General features: G+C 40.4%; 1 protein-coding gene across 4 annotated transcripts in view; it reads left to right on the top strand.

The window, feature by feature from the left end:
* Positions 1 to 14,876, top strand: part of sez6l (seizure related 6 homolog (mouse)-like) — a 104,365-nt gene that overhangs the window by 54,340 nt on the left and 35,149 nt on the right. For all 4 annotated transcript variants that reach the window (XM_005739126.2, XM_005739124.2, XM_005739125.1 and 1 more), the window contains exon 4: positions 2,920 to 3,115. In XM_005739126.2, the coding sequence (XP_005739183.1) occupies positions 2,920 to 3,115 (196 nt within the window). The remainder of the gene's footprint in view (positions 1 to 2,919; positions 3,116 to 14,876) is intronic.

Raw genomic sequence — 14,876 nt, 5'->3', positions numbered from 1 at the left:
GATCAAGGACACATCTAAAACCTGCAGGACACCGGCCCTCGAGGCCTGGAGTTCGACACCTGTGGTCTAAATGGTAAATGGACTGATTCTTATATAGTCTTTTTCTACTCTTCCGGACTACTTAAAGTGCGCTATACAACATGCCACATTCACCCAATCACACCCATTCACACAAAAACTTTCTGCTAAGCTTTTTAGTGCTTCCTAACTAACATTCAAACACATTAATACTCAGATGGATGCATCGGAGAGCGAATGGGGTTAATATCTTGCCTAAGTATATGCATCTACTCTTGATTAAACCTGTTTGATCAGGATGTATTATGAATAGGGTGATTTTTTTCTAATCCCTACATTTATGACTGCGATTGGGTGGTATCTGGATAGGAGTATGGGATCCTTGGTTTAAGAAATGGACTAATGATGGCAGTGTTATTGTTTGGAGATGATCTGTAAACATTCTGGATTTGAGTTACCATTCTGAAAAAAGTGGTTGCTAGCATAGACCACCATCTAGCCCTAGGGCTTTATTGTTTGAGAGATGTTGTAGGGTTTTGTGAAATTCAGATATTGAAAGAGATGAATCAAGAGACACAATCTGTTTGTCCTTTAGTTTTGATAGATTTAGATTTAGATACATTTAGATTTAGATCAACTCTTCAATGTCTTCAATATGGATTAATCTGTGACGAGTATAAAGCTTTGTAAAAGTATTTAAAAGATTTATTTATTTGTTGTGGATCATGAATAATGTTCCCAGTTGAATCCTTTATAGAATAAATTGTTGTTTTTTCTTTATTTAGTTTTAACTGTGGTTAGCAAGGAATTTTCGAATTTATTGCTATGTTCAAAGTTAGTTAAACAACTAGTAGCTCAGTGTTTCAACATTCGGAAGAAGGGATTCCACTCATGTGTAGAGATTGACGAGGTTCAACACATATCCAACCACTCTGACCTGTCATCCTGGTTGAAGATATAACACCCCCACCTGAGATAGGTTACCAAGCCCTAAGTGTGATGAAAGAAGGGTCGATGAGTGCGAGAAGAACTGACCTGAAAGATATATAGCCGGATACCAAGACTACGTGAAGTACCCTCAGTGATCAGTACAGAAAGTTTCAGTGATGAAGGTGCCTAAGAAGTATAACAAGCTGTCCATACCCGAGGTCTTGGAAACTGCCAAGCAAACACTCACAGACATCCAAGAAAGGGTCTCCAGTATGAAGAGTCGGAGAGCACCAGGCCCCGACATGATTCATGCCTACTGGCTGAAGAAGCTGAATGTATTCCACGAGCATCTGGCAGCACAAACAAACCCGCTGCTAGTTGATGAGAGACACCCAGAATGGCTGGAGTGTCCTAATCCCCAAGGACCCCCATAAGGGACCAGTCCCATCCAACTACCGGCCAAACACCTGCCTCAGTACCACATGGAAGCTCCTCTCAGCCATCATAGTGGCCAAGATGAACAGGCACATGGCTCAATTCATGAGCAGGGCACATAACGGAATAGGCAAGAATACCAGAGGTGCAAAACACCAGCTACTCGGCTGACTGCTCTGTCTGAGACTGCAAGACTAGATGCTAGCAGGCAAGGCACACATGGAACGCTACAACAAAGTGTCTGGCATTGTCACGGCTGGCGGAGGGAGCCGTGTGGTGTGGAGGAAAAGGAGGACCCAAAATGCAGCAAACTGATGATACGAGTGACGTTTTATTTACAGGGTGGTAGTGGCAAAAACAGGCAATGAAGCACGAGTAATTACAAACGGAAACCTAAACTGGGAGAAACTAAGTGACAAACCTGGGACCATACAAAGGGGTGCGGGGCAGAGAGACGCAGAGACAGGAACACCATAGAACGCAGATGAATGTAGATTAACGCAGTGATACATGGATGAACGCAGACGAGCCGACGAGGAGCACAGGCAGACACCAACTATAAATACACACACCAGGTAATGAGGAAATGGCACACAGGAGGGGACACAGCTGGAACTTAATGGGCATAACGAGACACAGACCTACAAAGTAAAACAGGAAATCTAGAACCCGAACCGGACACAAGGGGGGAGGACACAGAATAACTAGAACAGAGGGAAATAGTCACAAAACACAAAACGCTGGGTCAACGACCCAGGACCATGACAGGCATAGTATACAGAAACATCTGTGCTGAGTATGGACTGGAAGTCCTAAGGTCAAAATGGGAAATGTCCCCAGGGTGGTCGAGAATGACTGAGTTAAGATCCTGTGGGATTTCCAGATTCAGACTGACAAAATGGAGGTGGCTAACCAACCGGACATAGTAGTGGTAGACAAGCAGAGGAAGATGACTGTGGTAGACGTAGCAATACTGAACCACAGCAACATCTAGAAGAAGGAACAGGAGAAGCTAGAGAAGTACCAAGGGCTCAGAGAAGACCTTGAGAAGATGTGGAGGGTGAAGGTAACGATGGTCCCAGTGGTGCACTTGGTGCAGTGAGTCCCAAGCTAGGCAAGTGGCTCCAGCAGGAACAACATCTGACATCTCTGTGCAGTATCTTCTCCTCAAGCTCCCAGGCCTCTGGTAGAGGACCTGAGCTTGAAGGATAGAAGTAGTCAGATACAAGTAGTCATTTGAATCCTTAATTCTCTCCCTTCCTAATAACATCCCGCCATCTCTCTTTATTATCACATTAATTACACATTCCTCTTTCTCTTGCTGTGGGACTGCTGTCTATCTTAATGCACTCCTTCACTGCTGGTGTTAGAAAAACCAGTTTCCTCAGACTGTGAGAGACTTGAAGGGAGCTCTGTTTTACTTCAGATGACCAAGTACTTCCTGATGGAGTGCAATCTAAACATTAATACTGTATGTATTCAAGTTTTCCTACAAGATGTGTTAAACATGCATTTTTTTAATGTGTTTGTTTCCAGGTGAAGAGCGTGAACCTTTCAGATGGAGAACAACTGTCTATCACAGGTGTTGATGAACACGGTTCTTTGCTGGTCTTGGCCAACCATACACTGCTTGTTGAAGGTCAGGTGATCCGCAGTCCCACTAACACTCTCTCTGTCTACTACTGCTCTGGACTGGAGGGAAGCATGGGTATCTTCCAGCTGCACTATCAAAGTAAGTCTACACACCACTCATTTACACACTTACTGAAAAGAGTGTACAAAACTCAGTTTATGCCATGACTAAAACATGAATATTCATTTATATTAACAGGTTATAGAAATTCAATAAATAGTACTTTCATTAGGGCCTAAGGGGCTGTTTACACTTTATACACATGCTAATTACAGAATCATAAACCATCTCACCTAATCAGTTTGCATGGTGATTGAATCTGTCATGTTAATTAGCTGATTAGAGCCCTGATTAATTGGCTCTCATCTCATTATGACACTATATGGGATATGGGAGTTTGTATAAAGAGTCCCCTTGTTGTGTATGTTTCTGTGTGTGTGCTGTGTCATCCATTAATAAATATGGTAATTATTCCAAAGGAAGAAGCATCCAAGTACTACGATCCACTTTCTCCATTAATTACAGCCATTTACTCTTTTTATATTACCGCTAGACAGAAGAATAGTGCTGAAGTGTTATCAAGGTTAAAAAAACACACACACAACATAAAGAGACAAGGAATATTGTCTCACACAGCTTACATGGCTTGTTATAATTAGGATTTTTCAAATGCCCATGACTACTTGATTTCTTAAGTCATTGGGTTCTCAGTATGAGAAACTATGTTGCACCCTTGGATGTTTTAATTAGCTGGTTCTTGGCACCATCTGTTATGGCTCTGCAGCTAGATATGTGAATGTCATGCACCATTTACATACATCTGTAATGATAAGTTACACTATGTACTGTAGTCTAGCCCTACATTTTATAACACTGTTCAGTATTTCCCATAATCTTTTAATATTATCTATCTAATTGCCTCTTATAGTATTTCTTTTTACTATATCTTAGTATATTGATTAACTTATTTTAATATCTTTTATCTTATCTTTCTAATTTCAGCATCTTCAGTTCTCTTTTTTTAAGAAATCTCTGTATAGTGCATTCTTCTTTCTCCACGCATTTTGCAGACCTTTTGTTATCCATGGACAGTATATAATTTATGTTTCCTACCATATTGCTTTATTGGACAGTTTTATACAATAACAATTATTATACAATAATGTAAATATTCTAAGGAATTCATCATACGCACCATTAACGTCTTGTTTCTGATATATTTCACCCTGTTTCATTAAAGCTTTTTTAAATGCATTTATTCTTTCTTCTGTTCTTACTCGTCTGTACTCTTTTTTCTGTCCACTTTATGAATCTTGTAATTCCTATCGTAGACTGTAAAAATTGGAAGATGGTCACCGTCTTATTTTCAATGTCATTTGTTGAAATGTTTTCTATCAGAGTTGCATAATGTGATGTGATCCTGGTAGGTCTAGTAATTTTGGGGAATAGGTTCATATAGGACATCGTGTTAATAAATTCCTCTGTGATTTTGTTTATTTGGGTTTAGCAAATCAATATTGAGATCTCCACAAATGAAAAGTTTATTGTGAGCTATTTCTGTAAATGTTTCTTCTATCAAGTCTTTAAAGGTCTCAATACTACTACCTGGAGCTCTGTATATACAGCTAATGATTACATTTTTTATTTTTTCTTTAAAAATTTCAACTGTTATACAATCCACCACATTAAATTTCAAGGATTTTCCCACATACAAGGCCACTTCTCCCCCACCTTTGTTTCACGGAGTTATAAATGTGACTTCATAACCTTCCAGTTCAAAGTCTTTTCTGTTTTCCATGTTAATCCAAGTTTCCGATCAGGCAATGACACTGAATGCATGGGCAAACTGGTTAAGATATTCTTTGATATGATTAAAATTAGCATATAGACTTCTACAGTTAATGTGGATAATTGCTAATTTATTCTCAGTTTTAATCCTCGGATTATACTCTTCATTTGTATAGTAGCAGCAGTTGTTATTGATAGACGAGAAGAGGATGTTGTCTGGATTTATTTAATATTCCAAGTCCTGTGTATTTTGATCCACATAGTTAAATATTTTCAGTTCCAGTTGACTGATGCAGCTGCTTTTTACAGATGCAGCTGAGCTGTTCCTTTCAATGTGTGTCACACACTGTGTTTGCTACCTTAAGGTTTGAGGTTGTTTGTTACCTTGTTTATAGTCCAGATCATGTTGGTCACTGATATTTTTCTGCATCAGCAGAATCCTTCTCTTCATTCAGTAGAGACACACTGGGATATGAGTTATATTATAAACTACAACCTGAGATTCATGGGTGGTGCTGTTATTTGGTGTTTGCTGTCGCTGCAGTAGAGTATTATTTCCTGTTTCTGTTCCAGCACACAGTGGTGTTTTTGTGTAGCTTGTCGGTATATCCACTTTAATTAAAAACTTATATATAACCTCTTATTTTATAACCTAATGTATATGTGCTTCATCAAAAGCACACTCTGTTGATTCGCTCTCTAATTATATTTACAGTATTCCGTCACTGTGTCTTTAGGGATTCGCTAGCTTAGCTTATAGCTGACTTGCTACCAGCATGGATTCTTCACCTGTCCCCCCTGAACTTTCCTGCTCATTGTGTCAGATGTTTAATTAATCCTCAGCCTTCTTTAGCAATAATGTTACTGGTAATAAATGTAGCCTATTGGCAGCTTTGGAGGCTAGGATCACTAAATTGGAGACCCGGCTTTGCATTCATAAATACTCGTAGCTTGCCAGCCCACGTAACCGGTGCAGTTTTTCTCCACTCTGCAACACACCCACCAGGGATCAAACTCTGGTTACTAGTGATTCTGTTCTGAGACATGAAGCTAAAGACACCAGAAACTATCGTCTAATGCACATTTCTAATTTAATTATATGAATTAGACATGTGCAATTACCCTCCTTTGGCAGGAGCAGAGGGGAAAAATTATTCTCAGAATTAACATGAAAATCCTTGAAGTGAATAGTGCCCGTGGAAATAGTCCTGGGCTCGGAAGGAGCCAAGCAAGCATAGTCTTTGTTACTCCCCACAAAAAACACTGCCCCAGAGTAAACGGTCAATATATTTAGTAGGCATGATCGAAATATCATTGTTACTCACCACAGCCAGCTGCTCTGAAGTCCCGGAGTCTGGCTGTGGAGAGAAACTTCTCAGGGGTTCATGTTCACCACACCACCTGAGAAGAAAGAACTCAGAACGTAACAGTTAGCTTAGGTATGGTTCATATGCAAAGTAATCATACAGTGTACCTTTTGATTCTTTAAACTAGGGATGGGTACTGGTGTTCTGACATAAACGGTAGTAACCAGACCGAAAAGCAGCGCACATTTCGGTGCTTTATTTCGGTGCTTTTTTTTCCTGAGCTGTGATACACTTTAGATTCTAGCCAATCATTTTACGTTTCCGAGGATAGTGGGCGGGGCCAGGCACGTACGTTCTGTTAGAGCAGAGCTACAGATTAAAAATGTCCAAGGCGAAGCGGTCAAAAGTCTGGCTGTACTTCATAGCAAAATATGCAAACTCAGCAGCCTGCAACAAGTGCTTTAAGCTGATACTGTCAAAGGAGGTAACACCTCAAATCCGATGAAACACCTGGCGACGCATAGCGTTTTTTTTAAAAGCCCAGAAATGCGCCGTATTTGATAGCTTGCTGCGAGACCTCACACCGAGCGCATCTACTGCGGGTGGGTTGCCTGTTATGCAACATCCCCCAAAAACACGAAGAGGAGAGTCCTGGCCCCTAGCCCTGCCAGTGTAGCAGAAATGATGACGGATGATGGTGGCAGCAGCCGTTCTTCTCTGCGTGAGTAGCTAATTTACGTTGAGTAGGCTAACCACGTTATTACATTAATGCATGTAAGGTGAACTAGCAAACATCATCATAGCTACATGCAGCTGTCTTCTTGTTTGGCAGATACTCCCTTCACCCTGGCTAAAAAGGCTAAAATGACCAAAGAAAAAGTGGAAAACTGTTAAACATGAGAGGTTTAGGACAAAGTTTGTGTTTTCTCCATTGTTTAAGCACTGCTTCCAGCCAAGAGTGATACCATATATGCCCCATAGCTGCGGAAAAGGCTAACATTGTTATCTTTTTACAAAAAACAGCTGAACATGAGAGGTTTTTGGACCAATTTTGTGTTCTCCATTCTTTAAGCACCGGTTTGAGCACCGGCACCGTTTCAAAAGTACCGATTTGGCACCGGTATCGGATAAAACCTAAACGATACCCATCCCTACTTTAAACATTAAATTTTTTCTCAGCAAGACTGCAATAGCAACTGTTAGTGATGTTCAGTAATAGTTTGCAAGTATCAGTTAGACAGTCATGTTACTATAATGCGCAAAACCAGAGTTATGAATGATTAAGGCAAAACCATTAGAACAAGATCAGACCTAAAATTTATTGTCATCACGATATCAGCCTGTGCGATGGGCCCATCGCAAAAGATGGTGTAAACTGCGATAATTGGGTACCTTAAAATGTTTACACATGCGCTTTAAAGAATTTACCAATCAAAGAAACCCCTTTACACATTTGACCAGTCGAATAGAGCCCTTCACGGCATTAACCAATCAAATGGATTAGAGGCCCGCCTCCTACGTAGGTGGTGAGCGAACAATGCTGCAGCAACGAGTCAGAGTTGTAACGGCTGAGAGCGAGACGCATGACGAGAACGCTACTATGAACTTGTGGCTAAAAAAAAAATAGTACCTCGCTTGTTTGGAGGTACTTTGGATTTGATAAAGACGACGTTCTCCAAACACAGGTACTCTGCAAAACTTGCCGAACACTCGTGGCAACCACCAGAGGAAACACGACTAATCTCCACCATCATCTTCAATACAACCACAGAGAACTGTTTGAAGAGTTACAGAAGGACAGGGCTAGCCAAACAAAGGTTTCTAATGTTAAGACAAAGAGCACAGCAGTCCAATAGCTGTCTCTGTATCAGAGTTTTTGAAGTGGAACTCCTTATGAGAAAACGTCGAAGCGGTACAAGGAAATAACAGAGGCCATTACACATTTTTTGGCTAAAGACATGATGCCTGTAAATACGGTTAGCAGAGAGGGCTTCACCAGTTTGATACGTAAAGTGGACCGGAGATCCCCTCACGAAACTACTTTTCCCATGTCGCCATTCTACAAATGTACGAAACATGCCGCAAGACCGTCATGTTTGAACTGAGCCAAGCTGAAAACTACGCAAGCACTACAGACCTATGGTCAAGTCGTACAACGGAACCATATATGAGTTTCACATTGCACTTCCTCACCGAAGACTTTGAACTGAAAGTCTTCAGTCTAGAGACTGTATTTTCACACTAGTGAAAATATAGCCCATGTATTACGTGAGGTGCTGGCCAGCTGGTATCGTAAAGAAGACCGACAAGTGTGTTATGTTCATTTAAAACTAACTATAGAGACTGGGAAGGATGTCTTTCAGAATTCAAGCCTCAGAAAGTTTTTATTTTTTATTTATTTTTTTTAATGGGGGCAATGTTTCAATGTTAAAGTGCACTTTGTTCAATGACATGACGCCACAGGGGAAGTGAAACTAAACACACTGAACATGGACCACAAGACTGTCAAAATAAAATAGGAAATAGGCAGACTAAGACACTTGACATGGTGATAGGGAACTAGAGATGAGACATGGACATAACTAAACAACAAATACAGAGAACATGATGGCTAGGAAGAACACACATGACAGAATGACACAAGAGGAAACGTAAAGAAGAGGAGGAGATGAGACACAGAAGGAAAGAAAGGGAGCGAGAGCAAGATGGACACAAAAGGAGACAAAGACATCACTGAGACACACAAAGGGCGAGGGAGACTCTAACACAGGGGACCTGACAGACTCACACACTAAAGACATGATACCATAACCAACATAGTGGGGGAGACACAGACATGGGAGGAACCTAAACAGACAAGAACTAAATAGGGAAACAGAGAACTCAAACAGAACTAACTGAGGCTTAAACTATAAAAATTAGAATATAATAATACAAAAGACATAAAACTCAAAATGCTGGGTCAAGAGACCCAGAGGCATGGCATATGTGAATGTAGAAGCAAGAAATTACAGGCCATTCATGTCTTTATGGCTGTGTCCAAATTCAGGGGCTGCATCCTTCAAAGGATTGGACTACAGACTATAGGCCTATAGACTGGCCTACATTGGAAGGTCTAGCCTACGACATGCGGTTTCTGTTGCCTAGCAATCACACCATGAGCAGCTACGGCTATGATTTGACAGCATGGTTGACAGAAATACAGAAAATTTGTATTTAATGTTATTTAACTTTTATCAGAGAAAAATGCGTTGTTTCATTTGGGTGCAATGTATTTGTGAAAACACCACAGCCATGAGTCCCTTTAGCCAACAATGATGCTAAGTTTTGCTAGCTAGTTTGCTACTGTAGCTCATGAGACTAATCTCATTTCATTTTGATGGCACAAACGTAACAGGATTTACATAGTTGATATTTTACTATAGTGCAATTTTTGAAAAGAAAATGCTCAGTGTTGGAATTGAACTCTTTTGTCTCAAATATTACATTTCAGTTAAAATTTAAGATATATATTTCTGTTTCATAACATTTATATGCGTGACTGTCTAACAAACAAATACTAACATACAATGACCACTGTCTCAAAGTTTTAGTTATATTTAAGGGCAATATCCCATATCCCCCCCAAAAAACTTAAAAGATTTGATCCTTGTATGTTTCAGATAAAATGGAAAAATTTTACTGATGCAGTAAATATTCCTTTATTGAATTTGGTTGTTTGATTTTGCTTCCCCTGTCTCCTCAGTCAGACTGTGTCAGCTGTGTCACCGAAGTGTTTCTAAGCAACCCTAATCTCCTGTGTATATCTTATCTGTGTCTCCCTGTGTTCTCTTTAATGTCGTCATTGTTTCCTCTCTAGCAATGTTTTCTTTTCAAGGCTTCGAAACAATCTAACATCCATCTCCACAGTGACATCTTCTGACCAATTTGGCTATCACCACATCTTGATAATGCTCTTCTGTGAAACAATGATCCAGAAGAGCCATGCACAGTTCCAAACAAAGCTAGTTATTATACCGTACTGTCAGTAATTGTAATCAGCAGATGTTTTGAAGAAATCCTCTCACAAACAAGGAAAGAAAAATAATGAGACTGTAAAAGACAGTAGTGATCAGTGAGTGTGCTTCAACAAAATTCTACATCTGGTAATATTTGTGTTGGTCACAATCAATCAATTTCTAAAGTAAAATATATGCAAAGAAAAGATTACAGGGTTTACTATAATAACCACACTGATTTGCAGCTGGGGTTTTTCTGGCTCTGTTTTTGCTCGCAGCCTTGAAACTCTGGATGTGTTTGGATGGCTTTTAAATTTTTTGGGCATTCATGTCATCAAAATACTAAAAGCTGGCATAGTATTAGGTTTGATTTTAAATTGACTGAAAAACATATATTTAAATAGATTCTTATATAACACTTTTCTACTCCCCCAGAGTACTCAAAGCGCTTTATACAGCATGCCACATGTGGCTATTCACACAAGCACTTTGTTCTATGCTTTTCACTGCTTCCTAGTTAACATTCACACTCTGGTGGCTGCATCAGAGAGCAACTTGGGGTTAGTATCTTGCCCAAGGATACTTGGCATGCAGACTAGGGGAGCCAGGAATTGAACCACTAACCTTCCAATCAGTAGATGACCTGACGTGCACATCTTTAAATCATCCTCTGCTGAGGAGCCTCTGAACTATGGCAAAACTTTCCTGAATTTTTATCTTGTAACACTGGCATGGCGTTTTACTGTGGTGATGTGGTCATAGTGAACCTGCATAACTCCTGTTGTTGTTTAGATATTCACAAGAGGAGTGTCAGTGGGAATAAAAATAGGAAAGGAAAAATACATCTGTCATTAAAATTGTTAAGAAATAGATTGCCTGTGATTAATGAATGTGTTTTCATGGTATTAATGTATTCTTTATGGCAACCCAGTATGCGAGTAATGGATTGAATTGAGGATTAAGTCACGAAATGCTGCAAATTACATTCTCTGTTGAAAGTAAAAACAATTTTTTTTAAAAACACACAATGTCAGAACTGAAAACTCCTGCTTGTTTTATTTTCTCCTTGAAAGCAGAGGTGGTGTTTTATTGAGATATTTAAATGATTTTACAGCACAGTGACCTGCTCTCTCTCAGCTGATAGGAGTGATTGGAGCTCACCCACCAGTCTCTGTTTCTTGCTTTTTCTCCATTAATAATTCAAATAAGATATTTATATATTATTTATATATCTATATTATGTTTATTTGATTATACTTTGGATTCCAGTGTTTAAGTGATTGCATAGTGTAGTCCAGGGGTTCTTAACCTTTTTTACCTCTGGGCCCAACTTTTCCGCTACAAAAAAAACCCAGGGCCCATTCAGATATTAACAATGTATTGAAAAGATTAAAGTTTCTTTTTGTTTGATTTATATTTAATAACTAAATCAAATCTGAACCTGCAGATACAACAAAATGCCAAAAAGGTTAACTATTCATGGAACAAATCAAACTGCAAGTAGAAATTGAAAGGCTCAAGTCAGGCTTAATAACACAAAAATGATTAATAATTCAATTTTACTACAGCAAAAGAGACAAGAAAAAAGGGAAAAATTGGATAAATAATGTGGTGATAAAATAAATATATTCAAAATATTTTCTAAATAATAAATGAATAAGCTTATAAAATTTAAATAAACTACAAATGAAAATATAGCCTTATAATCTGTGAGTGAATATGAAAGTTGCTTCAGCAGTAAACTTTTTTTCATTGGCAGAACCAGAAGTTAGTCTTTATATTTGAGACAAATGAACAACAACAGTCACAACATTTTTTTGGTAAACTGCAACTCCCCTTTTATGTTCACCTCTTAATGAGACACTTGAGCCTGCCTCTGAGACACAAATCCAGGTCCAGTCTGGGTGGAATGGGGGAAAGGCTCATTCTCAGAGTCGGGCTATGGTCTTGGTTGAGGCCACGATGGAAAATCCTGATTCACACAGATATGTTGTTGTGAATGGGAGAAAGAGTTTCAGAGCTCTCAGTGCCAGACATGGGTACTCCTTTTGAGACAGCAATTCAGAAGAAGCCCAGGTCCAGTTTGCCCCACTTCAACTTTAAAGTGCTGTCAGTGGAAACTTCCAGAAGCTGGGACTGCAGATGTGAGGGCAATGCAACATCATTTTCAGCGGGATCCACAGAAAATGGGTCCAAAATCCACATGTGTCCTTCTCTGGGATCCTCAGGGAAATATTCATCGAATATCTCTGTCAGTTGTGAAAGGTGCTGACAGACAGGGTCACAAAAGTGGAAACATGTCCTTCTCTTTTCCTGTTTCCTCTTGTAAAGCTTCAACTTTGTCTGCAACAAAAAACAGGTTGCTGTTTCTCTCTTCAAGTGAGATGTTCAACTCGTCCAGCAGTGAAAAAAATGTGACAGAGATAACCAAGTTTAGCTTAATGATGTGCAAGAGGAGATATTTTTCCCCATGAGAAAAGAAGAGACCTTATTCCTCAGTTCAAACAAACACTTCCTCTTGAAAGCCATCTCTCCTCACTGTGGTAGCAGCAGATGGACATGATCTGCTTCCATGTCCTCACAAAGCTTGGCAAAACATCTGGAGTTATTTTTAATGAAATCGATAGTTTTTAGAGTCAAAGGAGCTTGCAAAGAAAAGCGTCTGGACTTCTTTAAGTTGCTTGAAGACGTTTCACCTCTCATCCGAGAAGCTTCTTCAGTTCTAAGGTCAAATGGTGGAGAGTCCCAGATATAAACCTAGTGGGAGAAACCCCCCACAGAGGGACAAAAGGACCCCCTGATGATCCTCTAATCGCCTGAGCCAAGGTGTGAAACTGGGTGTGGGTCCCAATCAGCCAGAGTTTCGGGTGTGTTCATAGTGAAACCTGGCCCCACCTTATCATGCGAATTCCTAAGGCCAGATGGCCCAGGATGTGAGTGGGTGTTAAGGCGTCTGGGAAGGGATCTCAAAACTGGATTATAGATGGCAGAGAGTTGGTGTCGTAAACCCCCGCCTCTGTTCAAAGATGGTCGCTCACAGTGGACATAGATGGCTTCTTTCACTCCTCTTTCAAACCATCTGTCCTCTCTGTCCAAAATGTGAACATTGGCATCCTCGAAAGAGTGTCCTTTATCCTTAAGATGCAGATGGACTGCTGAGTCTTGTCCTGTGGAAGTGGCTCTTCTGTGTTGTGCCATGCACTTGTGAAGTGGCTGTTTGGTCTCTCCAATGTAGAGGTCTGGGCATTCCTCGCTGCACTGTACAGCATACACCACATTGTTAAGACTGTGTTTTGGCGTTTTGTCTTTCGGGTGAACCAGTTTTTTTCTGAGCGTGTTGCTGGGTCTGAAATGCACCGGGATGTCATGCTTGGAGAAAACTCTCCTGAGTTTCTCTGATACACTGGCTACATAGGGGATGACAATGTTGTTGCGTCTGTCCTTCTTATCCTCCCTCGCTGGTGTCTGGTCTTCTTTTCTGTGCCTCTTTGCTGACTTTAAGAACGCCCATTTAGGATAGCCGCACGTTTTGAGTGCTTCCTTTACATGTGTGTGTTCCTTCTTTTTTCCTTCAGGCTTAGAGGGAACATGTTCTGCCCGGTGATGTAGGGTCCTAATTACTCCAAGTTTGTGTTCCAAAGGGTGATGGGAGTCAAAGAGGAGGTACTGGTCCGTGTGTGTGGGCTTCCGGTAAACTTCCCCAACACAGTCCAGACGCTTTTCTTTGCAAGCTCCTTTGACTATGATGACCTGGATGACTGAGAACCTTCACAGACAGATAGTTTTTAGACTTACATCCATCACCTCGTGGAACTCTGGTGACATCTTTTTTGCTGCAAGGCTTTCCCTGTGGAGAAAACAGTGGGTCCATTTAGCTTCTGGTGCACTATCAAAGATCTGCCTAATGATGCCTGCCAGTCATTGAAGCTGCACCATCAATGCACACCCCAACACATTTCTGCCAGTCCAGGTCGTTCTCAGTGAAATAGTTGTCAATGCAGTGGAAACATTCCTGAGCCATGGCTCGTGCTGGTAGCTCTCCACAAAACCGCATGTCTTCATGCAAACTGCTGTCCCAGCGATAACGAACAAAAATCTGCAGCAATGCACCATTCGTGACATCAGTGGACTCGTCTATTTGCAAAGAGAAAAATGGACTACTTTTTATTCTTTCCAGAAGCTGATGCCGTATCTAAGTCTATGTCTGTGATACGGTGGCTCATAGTGTCGTTTGAGAGAAGGATGGTCAGTAGCTTCTTTGCAGCAGCCTCTCTGATCATGTCATGGCACATATGTACAGCGGCAGGCAAAATCAACTCCTCCGCTATAGTGAAAGAATTTTTACTCTGTGCCACAAGTCTGGATACGAGGTAGCTTTTAAAACACAATTAGAGTTACCAGTCAGTGACACAACACACCGTTTCTGCATTAGCAGCTCCTTTTAATATTTCTCTTGAAATATTTCACTGGCTTTCTTGCGAGTGTGGGATGTTTGGTTTCGAGATGGCATTTTAATTTCAAAGGCTTCAGTACTTCGTTGGATAGCATTAGTCCACACTCCACACATTGGGTCTGCCTCGTTTCCTCCATTCACAAACCCATACTTCAGGAAGTCAGAGTTATACTTGTACAAACATTTTGCCTTTTGGGAGGTGGGCTTGCCACTTTCATCTTCATTTTTGCATTTTAAGAGCTTCTCCATATCTTTTGCTAACTGCAAACGGGGTCTTCTTCTGCTTGCTTATTTAGGCTGATTAAACAACTCCC

This window comes from Pundamilia nyererei, unplaced genomic scaffold (assembly GCF_000239375.1).
Source record: "Pundamilia nyererei isolate P.nyererei 1_Seehausen unplaced genomic scaffold, PunNye1.0 scaffold00089, whole genome shotgun sequence".
In the NCBI taxonomy this organism is placed as follows: domain Eukaryota; kingdom Metazoa; phylum Chordata; class Actinopteri; order Cichliformes; family Cichlidae; genus Pundamilia; species Pundamilia nyererei.
Note: the sequence above shows the minus strand (reverse complement) of the source record. Positions and strands in the feature narration are given on the sequence as shown.